Source organism: Nuphar pumila, chromosome 3 (assembly GCF_984573655.1).
Source record: "Nuphar pumila chromosome 3, dmNupPumi1.hap1.1, whole genome shotgun sequence".
Classification (NCBI taxonomy): domain Eukaryota; kingdom Viridiplantae; phylum Streptophyta; class Magnoliopsida; order Nymphaeales; family Nymphaeaceae; genus Nuphar; species Nuphar pumila.
The window spans coordinates 16158311-16180270 of record NC_143251.1 but is presented as its reverse complement, the minus strand read 5'-3'; the positions used below and the strand labels follow the sequence as shown (position 1 = coordinate 16180270).

General features: G+C 38.0%; 1 protein-coding gene across 4 annotated transcripts in view; it reads left to right on the top strand.

The window, feature by feature from the left end:
• FAAH (fatty acid amide hydrolase) overlaps nt 1–21960 on the top strand; it is a 148759-nt gene that overhangs the window by 12084 nt on the left and 114715 nt on the right. For all 4 annotated transcript variants that reach the window (XM_089998922.1, XM_089998923.1, XM_089998921.1 and 1 more), the window contains exons 2-8: nt 5657–5748; nt 5897–6006; nt 6161–6221; nt 6363–6553; nt 6632–6761; nt 6836–6913; nt 6993–7140. In XM_089998922.1, coding sequence (XP_089855048.1) covers nt 5673–5748; nt 5897–6006; nt 6161–6221; nt 6363–6553; nt 6632–6761; nt 6836–6913; nt 6993–7140 — 794 coding nt within the window. In that variant the 5' untranslated portion in view covers nt 5657–5672. The remainder of the gene's footprint in view (nt 1–5656; nt 5749–5896; nt 6007–6160; nt 6222–6362; nt 6554–6631; nt 6762–6835; nt 6914–6992; nt 7141–21960) is intronic.

The following is a 21960-nucleotide window of genomic DNA, read 5'->3' as shown; positions in this document are numbered from 1 at the left end:
TAAAATAAAATAATATCTTTTTAAAAAAATAAAATAAAATAAAATAATATATATATATATATATATATATATATATATATATATATATATATATATATATATATATATATATATATATATACACATATAGCCGAGTCCCCGTGTCCAAAAATTTTAAAATTGCGCCGCACCCGCACCCATGTGACATAGGTTGCAGCCTTGTTATCACACATCATGGTCATAGGAGAGGAAACCTTCACCTGAAGATCATGAAGAACAGTACGAACCCACATCAATTCAGCAGCTGTTTGGGCCATAGCCCGATATTCTGATTCTGCACTAGACCTAGAAACCACATTTTGTTTCTTACTTTTCCAAGAAATCAAGTTGTCTCCCAGAAACACACAGAATCCTGTGGTAGATTTTCTATCCACTACAGATCCTGCATAGTCAGCATCAGAATAGGCCACTATCTCCAGAGTTCCAGCTTTCCTGAACAATAACCCCTTTCCAGGAGAAGATTTTAGATATCTGAGAATCATAATAGCTGCATTCCAGTGTACCTCAATTGGTTTGTCCATAAACTGGCTAACTTTGCTTACTACTAAAGCAATATCCGGCCTGGTCACAATTACATACAGTAGCTTCCCTACTAGGGAGCGATAGCTTTTGCTATTAACCGGTTTTGACCCTTCTTCAAACAACTGAACTTTATGGTCCATGGGAATATTTGCTGGTTTAGCTCCCAACATTCCCGTTTACTTTAATAAGTCAAGAACATACTTCCGTTGAGACAAAACCATCATTCATGGCTCCTGACAACTTCTATACCCAGAAAATACCTGAGTGAACCAAGGTCTTTTGTAACAAAGTGTTTTTGAAGATGAGCCTTTGTGGCTTCAATAGCTTTCACATCATCTCCTGTAAGAATGATGTCATCCACATATACCACCATAACAACTATGCCAGAGCTAGTTTTCTTGATAAATAGTGTATGATCTGCTGCTGACCTATTAAAGCCAAAGCGTGACATCACTTCAAACAACTTTTGAAACCATGCACGAGGACTTTGTTTCAAGCCATAAATCGCCTTTCTCAGTCTACACACATTCTGACACTCCCCCTCAACCTCGAATCCTGGAGGTTGTTGCATGTAAACGGTCTCAGAGAGATCCCCATATAGAAATGCAATTTTCACATCTAATTGGTACAAGCTCCAACCATGCTGAACAACTACTGAGAGAAGAAGACGAATGGTACCCATCCGTGCAACATGAGAAAAGGTTTCAAAGAAATCAATACCATATGTTTGAGTATACCCTTTTGCTACTAATCTGACCTTGTACCTTTCAATAGAACCATCAGATTTGTACTTTATTGTATATACCCATTTACATCCAACAATGTCAGCATCTGCTGGGGAATCAACTAGATCCCATGTATGCTGAGATACTAAAACATCTATTTCTTCTTGCATAGCCAGCTTCCATCGATTATCAAGCTCTGCCTGCTGATAGTTCAGAGGAATAGTTTCAGCAGATAAGGCTGAAATAAAAGACTTCATCTGATTTCCAATTCTGGCATTAGAGACAAAATGAGATATGGGATATAAGGTACATTGTCGTGTCCCCTTTCGTAGAGCAATAGGCCTGTTATCATCATCATGAAGATCACTATTGTCAGTAGAACTTACCTCAGGGGAAGAAGAAGATGAAGGCACTTGCGGAGGTGGAGCTCTACGCACATATACCAATGGAGGATTATAAAATCTGGAAGAGGATGAAGTTTGGTTCGGTAATGAGGGCACGGATTCCAAAGAAAAAGGAGGTATAGGTAATGGAAAAGACTCAGCTGGATCAACCTAATGCGGGGAACGAATACTAGAGTAATATGGAGTGGATTCCAAGAAAGATACATCCACACTGACATACTCTCGGCGAGAAATAGGATCATAACATCGATATCCCTTTTGATTTTTGGGATAACCTATAAATATGCATTTTGTAGCTTGAGCAACTAATTTATCACGGTGAGGGCCAAGTTTGTATACAAAACAAACACATCCAAATATTTTGGGCGAGAAAGAGAAGAGTGGGGTATTGGGTTTTAGGATATGTAATGGAATTTGATCACCCACGGAAGAAGAAGGCATGCGGTTGATCAGATAACAAGCAATGGTAATCGCATCACCCCAGTATAACGCAAGAACATTAGATTGAATCATAATGGTCTGAGCAACATCAAGCAGGTGCCTATGTTTTCGCTCAGCCACCCCATTTTGTTGAGATGAATAGGCACAAGAAGTTTGAGGTTGAATGCCATGATCTTGGTAAAATTATAACAGAACTTTTGATTTAAACTCAAGAGCATTATCAGTGCGAACAATCTTGACAATAGATTCAAACTGAGTTTTTATTTCAAGAATTAAGGATTTGATAATACTTGGAACTTCAGATCGTTCTTTTATTAGAAACACCCATGACAACTTAGAGAAGTCATCAATAATAATTAGATAGTATCGACACTGAGTCCTAGTAGGAATCTTACTAGGACCCCTTACATCTGCATGAAGAAGTTCAAAAACTTTATTACTAGACTGACTCTGACTCGAAGGGAACGAACTTCGATGATGCTTGCCCAACTGACATGCTTCACACTGAAATGATGTGGTGGAAGGAATTTGAGGAAAGACCGAACGAAGCTTTGACAATGAAGGATGACCAAGACGACGATGCTACTGAACAAGACTGAATGAATGTTCCACTGCAGCATGAACATTACCCATTGGATGATGTAGGTAGTAAACTCTATTTTCTTCATAGCCTCCACCAATCTTCTTCCCCTTCAGCAAATTCTGAAAATGACAACCCATCGGATCAAATATTACTCTACAGTTTTGTTCTTTTACAAGGCAACTAACAGAGAGTAAACTTTGAGGAAAGTTTGGAGCATGAAGAACATTTTGCAACTGTAATGAGGAGGATATAGAAATATTTCCATGACCAACAACCGGGGAGGAACTCTCATCGGCTAATGAGACTCCTCGATGAGCATTAATATCCTTTAGATCTGAAAAAACAAGTGAATTTCCACACAAATGTCTGGATGCACCACAATCAATAATCCACTTACGGTCAGTCGGATGAAAAAGTTTTCCGGTTGAATAGGCAACACCAGCAACAGGAGAGGTAGAACTCAAAGGACGAAGAGCTATCAACTCATCATATTCAGCATGACTGAGGGTGATACTACTGTCACTTGCAGAGATATTTTCCTGTACCTTTGTTGCCTCGAGAGTAGTAACATTTGCTTTAGGAGCATATGACTTTGATAAAGAAGAGGTTGGCCGGCCATGTTTATCCCAACACCGATCTTCTAAATGTCCAGATTTTCCACAGAATGTACATTGAAGCTTTCCTCTGCCTCCCATACCTTGTCCACGACCTCCTCCTCTAATATTCTGAATATTTCCACGCCCATAACCAGAGGAGACAACTAGAGCAGATGACTGGGTCACAGGCTGTGATTGTGGAAGAGATATCACAAGTCTACTAAGGCGATTGTATGCATCATCAAGAGTTGGTACATCTGATCCAATCAACATTTGAACTTTTGCAACAGAGAATTCTGAAGATAAGCCTTTAAGAAACCGAGCAACCATAGTCTGTTCTTGATGATCCTTCTGCTTCGAACAATAAAGAGGCCTGTGAGCATTGAGTCTTTCAAACACAGCTTTTACTGATGCATAGTACTGGGCCAAGGTCTGATCTCCCTGCTGTAAATTATATATCTCTTGTTTGACTTGCAGGATACGACTCACATTAGTCTCTTGTGAATACGTATCTCTAAGATTGTCCCACATCTGTTTGGCTGTATTATAGTAAATTAAACCATCTGCAATATGGGTTTCGACACTATTCATGATCCATGACATAACTATGTCATTATCTTCATCCCAAGTAACGTATTTTCCCACCTTTTCATTTGGTTCGTCTTCTAACAAAATATGTTTTCTACGATGTCCAGACACCGACATTATAAAAGTTCTGGACCACCTGGCATAGTTAGCTTCATTCAACCTTACAGAAGAGCCGTACGAGAAGGGATTGGAAAAAGCTTTATACTCTCCAATATGTTCAATTTTGGAATCACATTTCGAAGTTTCACCCATACTGAATATTTAATTCTATTTCAGCAAAAAAAAATCAGATTTACCCACTTGAATAGCAAGTTTTATAAACCTAGCAGCCACACCAGAGATAAATTTTTTTTTGACAGGCTTCTAGCAGCACATAAAATAGTGTGTGTGACAATCACGCATCAGCTAGAACCGACGACCAACATCTATACTCAACACAGAATCCCACGACAATAAAAAAAAAACTTTCACATAAACAAGATATTTTTCAACACAACAGAGAAACACGCTTGTTGTTTCCACGACATGAGCACAACTGAAACTCTTTCACAACAAAAGAAAACAAATCACGACAGCATGAAAAAAAAAATTCATGACCCAGCAGGGAATCACGACAGATGCTGAAATCAGGACAGATGTTGAAATTTGATACCAACTGAAATCACGACAGTTGTAAATCACGATAGCTGCTGCTGAAACTATATTGACAGATGCTGTAAATCACGACAGCAAAAAGGAAGCTCATTTCTTCAAGATCTCACGACAGCTAACAAGGGACACGATAAAAAATCACGGCAGCAGCACATCTCGATCACAGATAGCAGCACCTAAAATCTGTTATCAGCTGCCAAACCCAAAAATCACGGCAGGTGGAACTCATGGGCTCAAGGGTTTGCACAGCAGGAAATCACGGCAGGAAAAACTCGAAAATCACATCAAGGCTTCTCCCAAACAACAGAAAATCACGGCAGGAACAAAACATCTGCTCCCTTAGATCTGATGACAGATCTGGGTCATCAATCCCAGATATGTTATCAGATCTTACACAGAATAAGAACAACTGACCTGATTTGAAGATATAAAATTTTTTCGTTGGTGTAGATCATTCGAAGATTGATCACGATTGACGATCACGCTCCCACGATCGGTAGCTCTGATACCATGTTGAAGGAAAGATTAGATACACGAACCCTAGGTAGAGAGAGAGAGAGTGAGAGACGGCTGCACAAGAAAACTCGTTTAATCCACATTAGGGCTGCTCTCTATGTTAAATAAAGAGAGGCCAAAAGAATAAATTACATCTAAGTCCATTATTAAATAAAAATTTCAAATAACCTCCAAACTAAGAAGATTTAAACTTAAACCACCTATTCTCAACAATACTCATGCAACTTTGATTTCTTGAAACTTCTATTTTTGGCATCTTAGTTTTTATTTCTTTAGTTCCTAGGTTTTGGTTCTCTATTGACAATTTGGCAAATCAAATTTAAACTATGGCCTGGATCATGTTGACTTTTTTTATTGGCGTTTATACATGCAATTCCTTCCCTCACCTAGGTGAGTATATGTCAGGTGCCTAACCAATAAACCAAAAGGTCCTAGGGGGATTAAGGTGCATAAAGTCAAGTCCTTAAGCCAACAGGATCCTAACAATATAGCTTACGTAAATAAGAAAAATGTTTGATTGACTTGCAGTTCTTACCTTTTTGACTAGTCTAAGCATAACAGTGATAATATGGGTCTTTTATGATCTTGCAGTTTATTTGTTAAGGACATGGGGAAACACTTCATGTTGCCTGTGGAAGAGGTGGATATTTCTGCAGTGAGGTATCACTCTGAGGTGGTCAAAGGTCAGTGGAAATATCTTTCCTTTTATCAATTAAAATGGATTTACATTCTTTGAACAGTTTGCCAGAGGAAGTGTTTTATCATTCATCAAATCCTTCAAACTTAAGGCTACTTTAACTTGCATCTTATCCATAAATTGATGGACAACAGCTCCTCGTATAGCGGGATTTGTACTGAGGCTATTCTTTTGGTTGCTTGAAACTCCACTGATTGGGTCTTCCATCCTCTCAATTATGAAGCGGCAGAATAAGCTCAATGAGGTCCATTTCTATCTGTATTGTTGATACATATTTGTGTTTTGATTTGAAAGTGCTTCATGGAAGTCTCAGTTGATTAGATTTGTTCTCATGAGGTATGTAAACTTCATTGGTTTTATTTTATATGTCTGATTGGGAATGAAATTTTTGCTCTCAGATGTTGCGTGATACTGTGATCCCAGAGAAACCAATGTTCAAACCTGAATTTCCTCCCCAAGGTACTTGTTTTTGCAGTTGTGGGCCTATTGCTCTGTTTCACTCAATTTTAAGATTTATCTTTGCACTCATTAGATGTTTTTCTATGTTAAATATTAAATTTATAGATACCAGAATTCAAAACTTTTACATAATTGGTGTAGATCCAGAAACTGGTGTTTGTCCGCTAGGTGAGGAAGCAATGCCTGCTCTTCGAGTCACGTCAGCTGTGGACTGCCTTCTGCCTTATGATACTACTTGTCATTCAACTGATGGCACTGCTCGCATGCCTTTGTATTGGAGGATTCGTGATTATGCTCGTGCATATCGATCTGGATCCATTACTCCTTCAATTGTAAGTCCCTATGTTTAGAAATCCATGACTTAGATGGTATTTGACTTTTAAATCACAGAAATAATATCAGACATCTAGGTTGCAGAGCGCGTCATCTTGGTCATAGAGGAATGGAATAAAACACATCCTTCCATGCCTTGGCTTGTTTCCTTCAGTGCTGATGAAGTAAGGAAGCAAGCTGCAGCTTCTACACAACGCTTTGAGGAAGGTATGTTGGCCTCTATTTGTGAAGCATGAATTGTCAATCAAGTACCTTCAAATACGTGTATATGACATATGCAGGAAAACCATTGTCCATTTTGGATGGAATTTTTATGCCAATCAAAGATGATATAGATTGCCTTCCATATCCAACCAAGGGTAAGCCTATGTTCATGTAGCATATGTGTAGGCTATATTAAAAGATTGATGCATTTGGCTGAGACGTCCCATTCTTCAGGTGCTACAACATGGTTACACAAGGTCCGTCCAGTCAGAGAAGATGCTGCTTGTGTGGCAAAGTTGCGAGGTTGTGGTGTCATCTTCATAGGAAAAGCAAATATGCATGAGTTGGGCCTTGGGACAACTGGAAATAATCCAAATTATGGGTAGGGCAAACAACATTTCACAACATATCCTTTTCCTATTTCAATTTTAGGATTACATTGTATATCCTGACGAAACTATTGATAAATATAGAATACATCTTGATGTTCTTACAGGTGATTAGAATTATGAATGCATAATGATTAATAGCCGATAGTTGGATGTCCTGTCACTTCCAACTCCCGTTGAAAATTTCATTCTCCAGTTGTCCCAATTTATGGCATATCCTTTCTCTTGTTTATTTCCTCCTTGTAGTGAGAAAGAGGGATTGTACATCTTGGATGAGCCCCAAGTTATGGTTTCTGTGAGAGCCAATTTTGTCTCGTGTTGGATAAAACTCAGTTATGCAAAGATAAATTCGGTCACTTGCCCTGCAAGAGATCAAACATCATCATGTCTTTCCCTAGTAGTTTTTCAAGGAGTGCCAAACCTTTCGAGACGATACATTCTGACGTATGGTGTTTGGTCAGTACTTTGTAGTTTGTATATTTTGTTGATAATTGCACAAGGATGATTATGGTATACTAAATGAGATCTAAAAGTGAAGTATCAATTATATTTTTGTTGTGCATAAATGGCTTCAAAACTATGTCACATGGGTGCAAGTGCGGGGGTGCGGCACTTTCAAAAACCTTGGGTGCGGGGGTGCGGCAGGGCAAAAATGTAAAATATATATATATATATGTATATATATATATATGTATATATATATAATTTTGAAGTTTTAACAGTTAACATTGTCATAATATCATTCATCATGCATGCAATATATCAACCTAAATATCAATCAAATAAGTAAAGCAATTACATAAATCAACCTAAATATCAATCAAATAAGTAAAGCAGAAAAGAACTAAATTACATACCAAAAGTATATCCTACAATGTATATAACGATGAAGTAATGGATCTTAATAATTTTCTTCTTAATCATCAAATGCATCATTAAAAGGAATACTGGGCTCAGCTGAATCCATGTTTGTCATGTTGAAATCATGCTGTCCTTCGAAGTCACAGTCTTCTGGGTTTATATCCCAAAATTTGGATGTTCCTTGTCTGCGTTACAAACCCAATTTGAAAATGTTAAATACAATACAAGTATATTTAAATGAAAAACTAAGAAATAATCAAATAACTAAGAGAGCAAATTAGTACCTGCATTCATCATTGGTTCGCGAAAGTAATCGAAGATTTGAATGAACATATACTAAATCCTTTGCTGGTGAGTTTGTTTCTCTTCATGTTGTAGATTTGAGAATATGTGCTCCAATTTCTTTCACAACAGGATGAACTAGCAGGCTGCGATAGCAATCTTAATGCAAGACGTTGGAGAAGAGGTGTTTTTGATCCAAATGTTGACCACCGTGTGATAGGATCAATATTATCCTTCTTTCTCGCGAATAATGCTGGTCCATATAATCTCGAAGATGAAATTTTTTCAAACTCTTGTGTGACTTGATGTAGAAGATATGCTTCTGGAAAAAGTCTTGTCATACATATATTTCTATGTCTTGATAGCTCTGGGTCTAAATTTGGAGGGACACGACCAATACCACCTGCCCGCCACTTATTTGCATAATATTTTGGATTAAGAGAATGTGCTATGCAATGCAAAGGAGTGTTGATCTTATCTCATCTTCTGACTAAAATTGAATGAATATGGTTAAAAAATTCTGAATCATCCAATGCAAATTTTTTTTCTTCATGTTTGAAAACTATAGCTTGTATTTTTTCAATGATATTATCTCACATTTCATAAACTCTGTGAAGCATGGGCTCATCCTTATCAACTTCTCTTAACATTTCCCAAATAGGTTGCGTAAATTGAAGGAAGTATACCACTATGTCCCAAAACTCATCATCAAAAATGAATTTCTTAATTTCTTGAGCCTTGATATCATCATCAGCACGATAGAATATCCAATTTTCATCAGTCACCATGTTAACCAAAACATTCTTCACTTTTTTAATCCTCTTCACTATTACAATGATGGATGCAAAACGTGTTTCAGTGACCTTCAACAATTTCAGGTCAGAATGCCTATTAAATATAGCATTAGCACGATGATGGTTAACAACAAAATTCCTAATGCTTTTGACATTTCTTTTTAAATCTTCAATTCATGAACATAAAGCATTTGGTTGTGAATTTTCTTCTTCTTTGGGGTTGCATATGCTCTTTAGGGCCATATTTAAGTTGTGCGCTACACAAGGAGTCCAAAAAATATGAGGGTACTCACTCTCCAAACTCAACACTGCACTTTTACAAACTGGAGCATTGTTTGCAATGATTTGTACCACTTTCTGATCACCCACTTCTTTTATGACTTCTATAAACAACCATTTCAAATACTCTGCATTTTTATATTCCCTAGATGCATCAACTGCTTTCAAGAATATTGGGCCACTATGCGAACAAGCAATGAAATTGATCAGTGGACGCCTTTGAATATCTGTCTATCCATCAGAAACAATATAAACTCCATTTTACTCCCATGAATATTTTTTAATCTCCAGCAACCTCTCCACATTTGCCCTCTCTTTTGCAAGAAGTGTGGTTCGTATTTTTTCTTAGCTTGGAGGCATATAGCCACTCAAATTACAAATTGCCAAAGATGTTACTAAATCCTTTCAATAAGGATTTCTAGCCGCATTAAATGGGAGTGAACTAGAATAAAAATACCTCCCTACTTTTCTATCCATATCCTCCATTTCATATGTATTGAATGATGCTTGTATCATTCATCTACCTCCTATATTGACTTTTCTTTTTTTTCAGCATCTTCTTGGTGGCTTCCAAATGGCACACTAATTGCACAAGAATCACTCATTGTCTTTCTCTTCTCGTATTCTTCTTATATTTTCTTGTATTGTCTTCGCATTGCCTCATCAACTTTTCTGTATCCTGAAATACCATGTCCTGGTATCTTCAACAAATGAGCCTTCACTCTTGTGTATGACACAATAAAATCTCTTTCACAGAGCTTGCATCAAAATCTCTTGTTTGCACCACCTCCTTCTCCAGTTTTTGCAAGCTTATCTACATGTACTCATAGTAGCCCTACATCATCACTCCCACTACAACTATCAACAAAACTAGCAGCAGAACTCACATATGGGGATGAAGATGATGCAAGTCCTTTCCCTTTATCCGTCATTTTTGTCCTGAAAATACAAAAAATTATATTAAAATCAATTATGCAGACAATCAAGATTTATAATATCGAGTCTAATGATGAGTTGTGGAGCCTGATTCAGAGTTTTTGCCCTTATTGGGGGGTTCGGGGGCTCCCCTCCCCCCGACGTGGGTCTCGCTATGCGTTCAACGGGCGGGTGTCTAGGGAGGGGGTGCCCCTGGCGGGGGGGGGGGGGGGTCGTAAGGGGGCAGCGCCCCCCGAAAGAAATTTTTTCTTGGGAGGGGCTCGGCCCCTCCCCTGAAATCAGAGGGAGCAGGGTGGGGGGCTCGGCCCCTCCACTGCCGAAAACAGGGAGGGGCTCGCCCCCTCCCCTGAAATCAGAGGGAGCAGGGAGGGGGGCTCGGTCCCTCCCCCTGCCAACCCAACAAGAGAGCAAGAGGGAGCAGGGAGGGAGACTCGACCCCTCCCCTGCCGACCCAACAAGAGAGAGAGAGGGAGCAGGGAGGGCTCGACCCCTTCCCTGCCAACCTAACAAGAGAGCGAGAGGGTACCTGCGATGAGGGAGAGGAGGTGGCGTCAGGAGGAGAGGAAGTGAGTGAGAGAGCGGAGCTGCGCAGGAGAGGAGAGGATTAGGGCAAAAGAAATTTGCCCTAATCCTCTTTCGCAACCCCTTTTAATCGGGCATTAGAAAAAAAAATTATGTTAAAAAATTGGACAAAAATGACCCCGGGTGCGTTGACCACACCCAGGGTCGTGTTGACCGCACCGGGTGCCGCACCCACACGCGCACCCGCGTCGCATCGCGTCGACAAGGGTGCGGCACCTGCTTTGCCGAGTCTTTGTGACTTAACTTCAAAATCATTTAAGGTATTACAATCAGATAATGGGCAAGAGTTTGCCTCCCATCATATTAGAGATTACCTTATAATGTATGGCATTGAACCTCAGACTACCATACTCCTTAGAGGAATACAGTTGCTGAGAGAAAGAATAGACATGTACTATAGGTCAATGTTGTCAGTATCGGAATCAGACCGGTATTGTTTGACCAATGATTCTGGTGAATCGGCTGATAGTGAATCGTTTTGAATCGGCCAAAAAATAATTACAAAATATTACTTGTCAATCAGAACGTGACACATGTTAAAACCATTAAAATAATATTAAAAATTAATTTTAAGCTATTTTTTACATTTATTAAAAAATAACCAATTCATGTCAGTATCTTATGGATTTTCATCGGGAATCACACTGATACTGACAACACTGCTTTAGGTTATGCAAGCACTTTTGCTTACAGGTAATGTCCCTAAATTTGGGAGATGCTCTTTTAACTGCAGCTTACTTCATCAATAGAACACCCAACAATGGTCTTGAATAATGAAATTCTTGTGAGAGTTTTTGACCAGACAACCAAAGCATGTCATGTACCTCTCAGAGTCTTTAGTTAAATTTGCTATGTCCATGTTTTTGCTCAAACTGAAGATGAGCTTGACCCAAGGGCAATAAGGTATCTTTTTTAGGTACTCTTTCTCAAGGTTGTAAGTATTGTATCATTACTCGTATTGGTCAGGCCCAAAGTCACACCGTATCGTAAATGTATCAAAAATTTGTAATAAAATTTTTTCAAAAAATCCAAAAAAACCAAGAATTAGGAGTGAACACAAACTCACCTTAAGGAGTCTTCTTATATATTTCAAAAAAAAGAAGAAGAATTAAGTGCAACATAAAATGCACTAATTGTGTATCGTAAGATACACCTTGTTGAAAATCAGATCATGTCACATGAAACATTAGAGAGAAGACAAGACAAGACAAGACAAAGGGGCTGCAATGAAAATTTTCTATGTGGATTTCCTTTTAATCAACATAATCATATTTTTATGTTATAAATATGCCTTTAATTCACAAACATAAACAACGACAATGAATAAGGGTAAAACCGTAAAATAGACAAAATAATATAACACGCTAAAATATAACATGTTGGGACGTGATGTAGAGCTATGATCTTGATCCAGTATTGGATCTGGATCCAAACCCATCACGTATCAATACCCTCCCTCAAGTTGTGCATGGTAAGAACCATGAACACCTTGCTCTTCAAGTAGCCAAACCTTTCTTTACTTAATCACTTTGTGAACAAATCTGCAACTTAATTATGGGTCCCAACAAATTGTGTATAGATCTCTCCACTTTCATTTTTGCTTCTAATGAAGTGTTGATCTATCTCTATATGCTTTGTTCTTCCATGCTGAATAGGAATGAGGGATATTTTGATCGCACTTTGATTATCACAAAACAAGATGGAACTTGGCATTTGTTGATGTAGATCAGACAATAAATATCTAATTCAAGTAATTTAAGATGTTGCTGCTGCCATGGATGATTGGATCTGTATACAACTTCAGTACTTGACTGAGCCACTGCTTTCTGCTCCATGAAACTAAGTTATTACCAATAAAAACACAATACCCAGAGATAGACCTTCTGTCATCCAGATCCCCTGCCCAATCAACATTTGAAAAGGCCATGATTGTTAAATCACGTTCTCCACAATCACACTTCCGATAACATAACCCATCTTCAAGGGTACCTTCTAAATATCTAAGAATTCTTTTGACAGCTTCAACCTGAGTCACACGGGGGGGGGGGGGGGGCAGTGCATGAACTGAGAAATTTGATTGACAACATAAGCAATGTTAGGCCGAGTAAAGGTGAGGTATTGAAGCATACCCACGATGCTTCTGTATCTTGTAGAATCGCTAAAAACATCCCCTTTGTCACGTCCAAGTTTTTGCTGCAAGACACTTGGAGTAAATATTGGTTTGCAATCCCTCATTCCAGCTCGATTGAGTAAATCAATAGTGTATTTGTGTTGGGTCAACATCAATGAGTCTTGTTTTCGATCAACCTTCACACCCAAGAAATATTTGAGTTCTCCCAAGTCTCTCTTCTTGAATATGCTATTCAACATTCCTTTGACATTATTAATATGATTTTCAGAGTTCCTTGCAATGATGATATCATGAACATAAATAAGCAATATTGTAATCTAATTATCAGTTTTGCAAATGAACAAAAAATGGTCTAAAGAAGACCGACAAAATCCATGTTGCTGAATTTTGAGAGAAAAACTCTCAAACCATGACCGAGAAGCCTGTTTCAGTCCATATATAGCTTTGTTCGGTTTGCATGCATAATTGGCTGGATCTTTCTCACTATATCCCTGCGACTGTTCCATACACACCTCCTCCTTAAGATCTCTGTACATGAACTCATTCTTAATATCTAGTTGACTTAAATGTCATCCATAATCCACTGTTAGAGAAAGAACTACTCTGATAGTTCCCATCCTCATCACTGGGCTGAACGTTTCATCATAATCCAATCTGTGTTTCTGAGTAAACCCCTTTTCAACCAATTTTGCCTTGTATCGCTCTATGCTGCCATCAGTCTTGTATTTTATTTTAAAGACCCATTTTGATCCGACAACATTCTTTTCAACATGTTTTTTTACAATATCCCATATTCTACATTCATACAATGCTTGCATTTATTCATTCATGGCCTCAATCCATCTGTTGGATTTTGAGGCTTGGTTATTGTAATGAAGTATGCAGAAGAATTCAAGAATGCCAATGCATTCACTATGTCCAACACCAGACAAAAGAAACAAGCATAAGAGAGGAAATCCACTAAGGGATATACGAAAGGCCTTACAACAAGACTACACACATAAAATAAATACCCTTTTTATTGGAGAGGAGCTCTCTAAAAAGCAATACAAGATACAAGGGGGTTCCCCCTATTTATAAGCAAAGGGAGACTAAAGGGGGCTCCCAATAGAGTCGTTGGGAGCCCCGAACAGTCACAATTGTGACCGTTGGGGGCCCCAACGACTCCATTGTGGGCCCCTTTAGTATCCCAAATAAAGATTCTAAAAAAAAAAAATTTAAATAAAAAATAGAAAAATAAAAAGAAATAAAACAAGTACCCCTATCGGGTACTTGTGAAAAGACCATAATACCCCTATCGGGTATTATGGTGAATACATCTATATATATATATATATATGTATTATTACATATGTTTTAACACCCCCCTCAAACTTTACGAGGAGATGACCGAAAGTTTGCCAAGAAGAAACAAGAAGCGAGGAGCAGAAAGTGCTTTGGTAAAGAAATCTGCAAGCTGATATTCCGAAGTGACGTATGGCAATGTAACTGTCCCACGAAGATATTCATCACGAACATAGTGACAGTCCATTTCAATATGTTTAGTCCTCTCATGAAAGGTGTGGTTGCTGGCAATATAGATCGCACTTTTGTTGTCGCAACAAAGCTTCGAAGCACCGGTAATTTCGACTCCCATATCTTGAAGAAGACTTCGAAGCCACACAAGCTCCATTGTAGTAGTTGCCATGACCCTGTACTCAGCTTCAGTGGAAGACAACGAGACTTTCTGTTGTTTCTTGCATTTCCAAGCAATTAGCGAATCTCCTAAAAAAACACAAAAGCCAGTAGTTGAAACTCGATCATTTGAGTTTCATCCCCAGTCAGCATCAATATAAGCAAGTAAATTTAAGGAAGAGAGTGAGGATAAGAATAACCCTTTAGTTAAAGTATTTTTTATGTAGCGAATGATCCGAAGCACAATACTCATATGCATAGTTGTAGGAGCATGCTGAAATTGGCTTGCAGAGTGCATAACATGAGCAATATCAGGCCTGGTGATAGTCAGATAGGTGAGGGAGCCAATGAGTTGCCTGTAGGGCGTAGGATCATCCAACAGAACTCCATCCTCCAGTCGTAGTTTAGCATTGATAACCTCGGGAGTCTCCACTTTTTTGACATCTGAAATCCCAGATTTGGAACATATGTCTGCAACAAGCTTCATCTGTGACAAAATATACCCTCGAGGAGAGTACGCTACTTTTATACCAAGAAAGTACCTGAGAAAACCCAAATCAGACATATCAAAATTATGTTTTAACATATTTTTAACATTAAGAATACCACTTTCATGATTGCCAGTGATGATCATATCATCAACATAAAGCAGAAGGATGATCATGTGAAAATCTCTACAAAAAGAGATTGTGTGTAACACCACAATACAAGAAATACAAAGAGTGCACAAAGGCACAAAGGAGAACACTCACAAGTGCACAAAGGCACGGATACACATGCACAAAAGCATGAAACAAAATGAACTTCAATTCATAAGTTCCCAAGAGGGGCTTTACAAAAGCATTGTTATTGCATATGCACTCACAAAAAAGGATTAGTTTACAAGGGCCACTAAGGCCTATTTATAATGCAATAAGAAGCCACAGGGTGCAGCTCAATATGACTGTTGGAGCTGCACCCAACGGACACATTTATGACTGTTGGGGCAACTCCAACCGCTATATGGAGCTGTCCCTTTCACAACAGTCAAAAAGAAAAAAAGTGTAAAAAGAAAAAGGTGTAAAAGGCAAAAGTAAATAAAAAAAGAAAAAGTAAAAATGTTAGCTCATTAGGGTGGCTGACACCTATTGAGTAAAAGGACTGAAATACCCCTGATGGGTATTTCAGTTTACAGTTAAAAGAGACATAATATTTTAACACTCCCCCTCAAACTTAGGGTGTCACGACCGAAAGTTTGCCAAGAAGGAAGTTAAATCTTGGAGAACATAATGCCTTGGTGAAGAAGTCTACCAGTTGATATTCTGATGTAACATATGGAAGGTCAATGGTTTTTTTTTTAAATATTCTTCACGAACATAGTGGCAATCCATCTCGATATGCTTCGTGCGCTCATGAAATGTGTGATTTTTGGCAATATAGATTGCACTTTTATTATCACGACATAATTTTGTGGGCCCTTGAACTTGAATATTCATATTTTCCAACAAGTTGCGAATCCAAACAATCTCCATGGTAGTAGATGCCATGGCTCTATACTCAGCTTCGGTGGATGAAAGCGATACTTTTTGCTGCTTCTTGCATCTCCAAGAGATTAATGATTTACCTAAAAAAATACAGAAACCAGTGGTGGAGTGACGATTATTTGTGTCACCTCCCCAATCAGAGTCAGTATAAGCAATTAAACTTAATTCAGACGTAGAAGATAGAAATACTCTCTTGTTTACTGTACCTTTTATGTATCTGATGATGCGAAGGATGACGCTCATATGGACTGTAGTAGGTGCATGTTGAAATTGACTAGCAACATGTACTGCATGAGAAATATCAGGCCTGGTAATGCTGAGATACGTTAGGGATCCAACCAGTTGCTGGTAAGGTGTGGGATCTTTTAGGAGAATCTCATCATCAATCTTCATCTTTGAACCTACTATTTCAGGAGTTTCGCAGACCTTGTCATCTGTGATTCCTGATCTATCAAGAATCTCACAAGCAAGTTTAGTTTGAGACAAAAAATAGCCTCTCTGAGAATAGGCAACCTCAATTCCAAAAAAATATGTCAGAAATCCTAAGTCTGACATTTCAAATCTTGAAGTCAAAATAGATTTAATGCTCTTGATTCCTTTGATATCATCACCTGTTATTAACATATCATCAACATATAACAATAATATAACAATCCCTGCATCAAATTTCTTAACAAACAAAGCAGTGTCAGTATAGCATGAAGTGAAACCATTTTCAGTCATTACATTGTTAAACCTATCGTGCCAAACCTTGGGTGCTTGTTTCAGTCCATAAAGAGCTTTATGAAGATGAAGAACTTTATTTTTAGGGATTTCCATACCAGGTGGAGCATCCATGTAAACTTCTTCATTAAGATCTCCATTTAAAAATGCATTTTTGACATTCATTTGGTAAATATTCCATTTTCGAATTGAAGCAATGGTGATAAGACATCTTTCAGTAACCATACGAGCTACTAGAGCAAATGTCTCTTCATAGTCAATCCCATATTCTTGACTGTACCATTTAGCTACAAGACGAGCCTTATACCTTTCAAGAGAACCATCACTCTTAGTCTTGACCTTGAACACCCATCAACATCCTATAGTTTTCTTGCCATTGGGAAGAGATTGAAATTCCCAAGTGTTAGCTTTCTTAAGAGCTTTGAGTTCACTCTCCATGGCTTCTCTCCATTCAGTACATCGTTTGGCTTCTCCAAAAATTTTTGGTTCAAAATAAGAGTGAATGGCTCTCAAACAAGCTCGATATTTAGGAGAGAAAGAATCAAAAGATACGAATCTAGAGGGAGTCCTTCTAGTTCTTTCAGTTCTCCTAGGATGAGAATCATGAGTGAAAATAGTCTCACTAGGTTCACTATATAGTTCATTAGCACTCCTAAAGGTGCTTCTATCTCTATGAGAATAAGTGATGGGTTCTCTAGATACATTTTCTTCTTAAGGGATAGAAGGGTTAGAGTTATTGTTGATCACAACCGTTTCATTTTCACTATTATATATTGATTTATCATCACTAGAGATATCATCATCCTTAGATAAAAGGTCAAAAAGAAAGGAGTAATCGGCATTTTCTAAATGAGATTCATTTTTTTCAAAACCACTATCATTTTCCAAAAAAGTTACATTCCTTGAAACATATAATTTATCATTCTTAGAGTCATAACATCAAAATCCTTTTTGAGTTTCCGAATAGCCAAGGAAAGCATAAAGAATGGCTTTTGGTGAGAGTTTATCATTTTTATCGGTAAGAACAAAGCACTTACAACAAAAAACTCTCAACCTATTATAATCGGGTTTTTTTTCATATAGAATCTCAAAGGGAGAAATTTTATCTAAATTTTTGGATGGAAGTCGGTTGATAAGATAGACGGAAGCAAGAGCCGCTTCAGCCCAAGATTTTTTAGGAATATTTTGGGAAATGAGAAGGGTTCAAGTGGTTTCAATGATATGCCTATGCTTTCTTTCGGCCAAACCATTTTGTTGTGGGGTCTTAGGACACGATCTTTGATGGACAATGCCACAATCCTCAAGATATTTCTTAAACTCATTAGAGAGATATTCACCTTCGGAATCGGTCCTAAATATCTTTAAATTACTATTAAATTGATTTTTTATCATCATATGATATGTTTTAAAACATGAAAAAACTTCATGCTTATGTTTGAGAAAATATATCCAACAATATTGTGAAAAATCATCCACAAAAATCACATAGTAAGCAAAACCACCTTTGGATATGACATGTGCCGGTCCCCAAACATCTGAGTGAATAATTTCAAAGGTTTAGTACTAAACATAGTTCTTGGTTCAAAAGGTATACTTCTCATTTTTCCAAGAATACAATCATTACAAGAGAAAGTATTTTTACAAAGATCTTTAACAAAATATAGATAGGATAACTTGGTAATGTTGGGATGACCAAGTCTCTTGTGCCAAACATTTATGTCTTTATGTTGGGCCACATTACAAAAGGTGTTTTTAGGAATTTGAAGAAAGTCCAAATAGTACAAGTCTCCTTTCCTAGAGCCTTCCCCAATCAATCTCCCAGACTGGTGATCCTGTATTAAACATTTATTAGATGAGAATTGAATGTTACACCCAAGGTCCGTGAGTTGAGAAACAGAAAGCAAGTTTAAATTTAATTTTGGTATAAGTCTAATTTTGGAATAAAGAAGTTTTGGGTTTCAAAATTTCCAATTCCTTTAATTTCGAGAGAAGTACCATCCGCGGTCGAAACAAAAGAAGGTGACACATTTTTAGAATACTCGGAAAGAGATGAAATGTTTGGGGTCATATGAAAGGATGCACCCGAATCTAAGAGCCAAGAAGTTTTACCTGGAGGAGAAGAGGTGGATACGGCGACACCGGAAATAGCTTCCTTTAGAAGCGGTTGAAGAGCCTCCACAATTTGATTGAGAGATAGAGCTTCTTTTGAAGATTCCTCTTTGGATGGTTGAGATGTAGTTGCCATTGCTAGAAGTTTCTTCCATTTTGGGCAAACCGGTTTGATATGACCCGGTTCTTTGCAAAAGTGACACGAGATTTTGCTATAATCTCTTCTTCCTCCTTGATTACCTTGATTTTGATTCTTAAAATGAGGAGGTCTATATATTCTTAAATTGTTACCGGGTCTAAAAACGGCATTAACACCATCACATTCTTCTTGATTTGTGGACATTGCAAGCACACTAGGATTTTGCTTGCTAATGCCCATACGGGTTTCCTCTCCACTTAATTTAGTTAAAACATCTTCAAGAGAGGGAGAGGTAAAAGAGGATAGGAGAGAAGATCTTATTTGCTCAAACTTGGGCCTTAGCCCATTCAAAAAATTGAAGAATCAGTCTTCTTCTAATTGCTTATGACGAAGCTCTATGGCTTCTCCACTCCACTTGGGTTCAAGCATGGCAAGCTCATCCCAAATTGAAGAGAGTTCCGCAAAATACTCTCTTATAGACATATCACCTTGAACAAGAGTTAACACTCTCTTTTGAAGATAATACTTATGAGACAAGTCTCTAGAAGTATACATCTTCTCAAGATACTCCCACGCTTGAGAAGCCTTTTTAAACTTTATAATGTTGGCATTAATCCTTGTCTCAACGGAATTGAAACTCCAAGACAAGATCTTAAATTCTTCATTTCCCATTCCTCATGTTTCCTACTATATTCCTCAAGAGCATTAGTTCTTTCATCTCCCTCAAGGATTTTGATTTCCCCTTCTTTAACCAAAGTAATTTTAGGCTCTGGTTCCGGAATCGAGCCTTGAATGTAACCCCAAAGCCCTTTCCCTTTGATGTGAGCTTTCATATTTCCGGCCCACACGTGATAATTTGAGCCATTTAGCTTGAAACCAAGAGAAAAATGGGAGTCTTTCTCACCCATTAGAGAGGAAAGAAGAAAGAAAAGAATACGTACCACAATAAGATTTTAAATCTTTCTTGTTGTAGTTGTTAAAATATATCTAATATATATATATATATGCATATTACATCAATACCCGATAAGGGTATTTTTGTAATTTCACAAAGTTGTTTTAGAAAACAACTATTTTTCTTTTTTGAATAAATGTAATTTTATTTTTTAAATTCTTTTTTTATTTTATTTGAGGACCTAAAGGGGCTCCAACCTTAGAGTCGTTGGAGCCCCCAACGGTCACAAATGTGACCGTTGGGGGCTCCCAACGACTCTATGGGAGCCCCCTTTTGGCTCTCCTTTTGAGGCCTTTTGGCCATCCCTTTGCTCATCTCCTTTTTGTATAAATAGGGGTGAACCCCTTGTATATTTTTCATTCTTGAGAGCTTTCTCTCTTCTTAATAAGAGGCTTTTTATATTGTTGCCTTCTTAAAGGCTTGTGCTTGTATTGTCCCTTTATGGACTTGTGATATTGTCTCTTTTATTCATTGTTGTAAGTGCTTGTATGCACTCTTTATATTTCCGCAATATCTCATTACATGGTATCAGAGCCACTCGATTCTTGAAGGAAAGGTGTGGTTCGTGTATCTCATATTTACTGAACATCTTTTCACTTCTTGGCAACATCATGGAGACAAAGATTGACCTATCTTTCAAGCTTAATGAAAAGAATTATATGATGTGGGCATCAACAATGAAAAATAATCTCAAAGGAAAGAAGCTTTGGGGTTTTGTCATGGGTACTGTTCCGAAACCTAAGCTTATGCTCACGAAGGTAGAAGAAGGTCAAGAAAAGGCTCTTGAAGGAGATGCTCGCCTCAAGGCCATTGAAAGTCATCAAAAGGAAGTGGAAGATTGGGAAAGCAATCACGCAAAAATCCTTGCGTGGTTTATGAACAATGTGGAGCTTAAGGTATGTGCTAATATAACTAAATTTCGTAGAGCCAATGAGGCTTGGTCCTTTATGAAGGGTATGCATACCCAAAAGGATCTTGCAAGAGCATACTTCTTGCAAGAAAAGATTAGAACCACCAAGCAAGGTGATTCTAGCATTCAAGACTATTATAGTGCCCTAAACCCACTATGGGATGAATTGGCTCTCTTGGAGCCAAAATGGGTTTCTATGGAAGATATTGATTTAAGGCAAAAAAAAAATGGAACAAGAGCGATTGTTTCAATTTCTTTTTGGGCTACGTCCCGAATTTGAGCAAGTGAGATCTTCACTTCTCCATAGATCTATTTTTCCTCCTATTGAAGATGCTATTGCCGAAATCACTCAAGAGGAGACAAGGCTTGGCATGAGTAAGCATGTTGATGAAGTCCTTGTCGTATCAAAACCGGGTAACAATGTTAGAACCTATAAGCCTCCTCATTTTGGGAAACAAGGAAACTACAATGGAGGAAGAAAAATGATTGTTTGTCATTATTGCAATAAGCCGGGTCACATTAGACCCGCTTGTCCAAAGCTTATTGGAACCTTCAAGCATAAAGTGGCCTCTCTTGAAGAAACCACCACCAAAGAAGATGAAGGAAAGAACAATGACATCAAAGAAACTCTTGGACAAATATCAATGGCTCTCCAACAAATGCTAAAAGTTTCTTCCTCCACATCGGGTGCGGCTATTGCTTCAACATCATCACCCGGTACGTATTCTTGGATCCTTGACTCCGGAGCTTCTTTTCATATGCCCCTCATGAAAATGCACTTAGTGATGTTTGCACCAATTCAAAGGACTCTTGTGTCTCTACGGCCGATGGAACCTTTTTAAAAATTTCAAGTATTGGCTCTTTTAAAGATTCACAAAATTTTTGTGTTCCAAAAGTAAGAGTTGTTCCCAAACT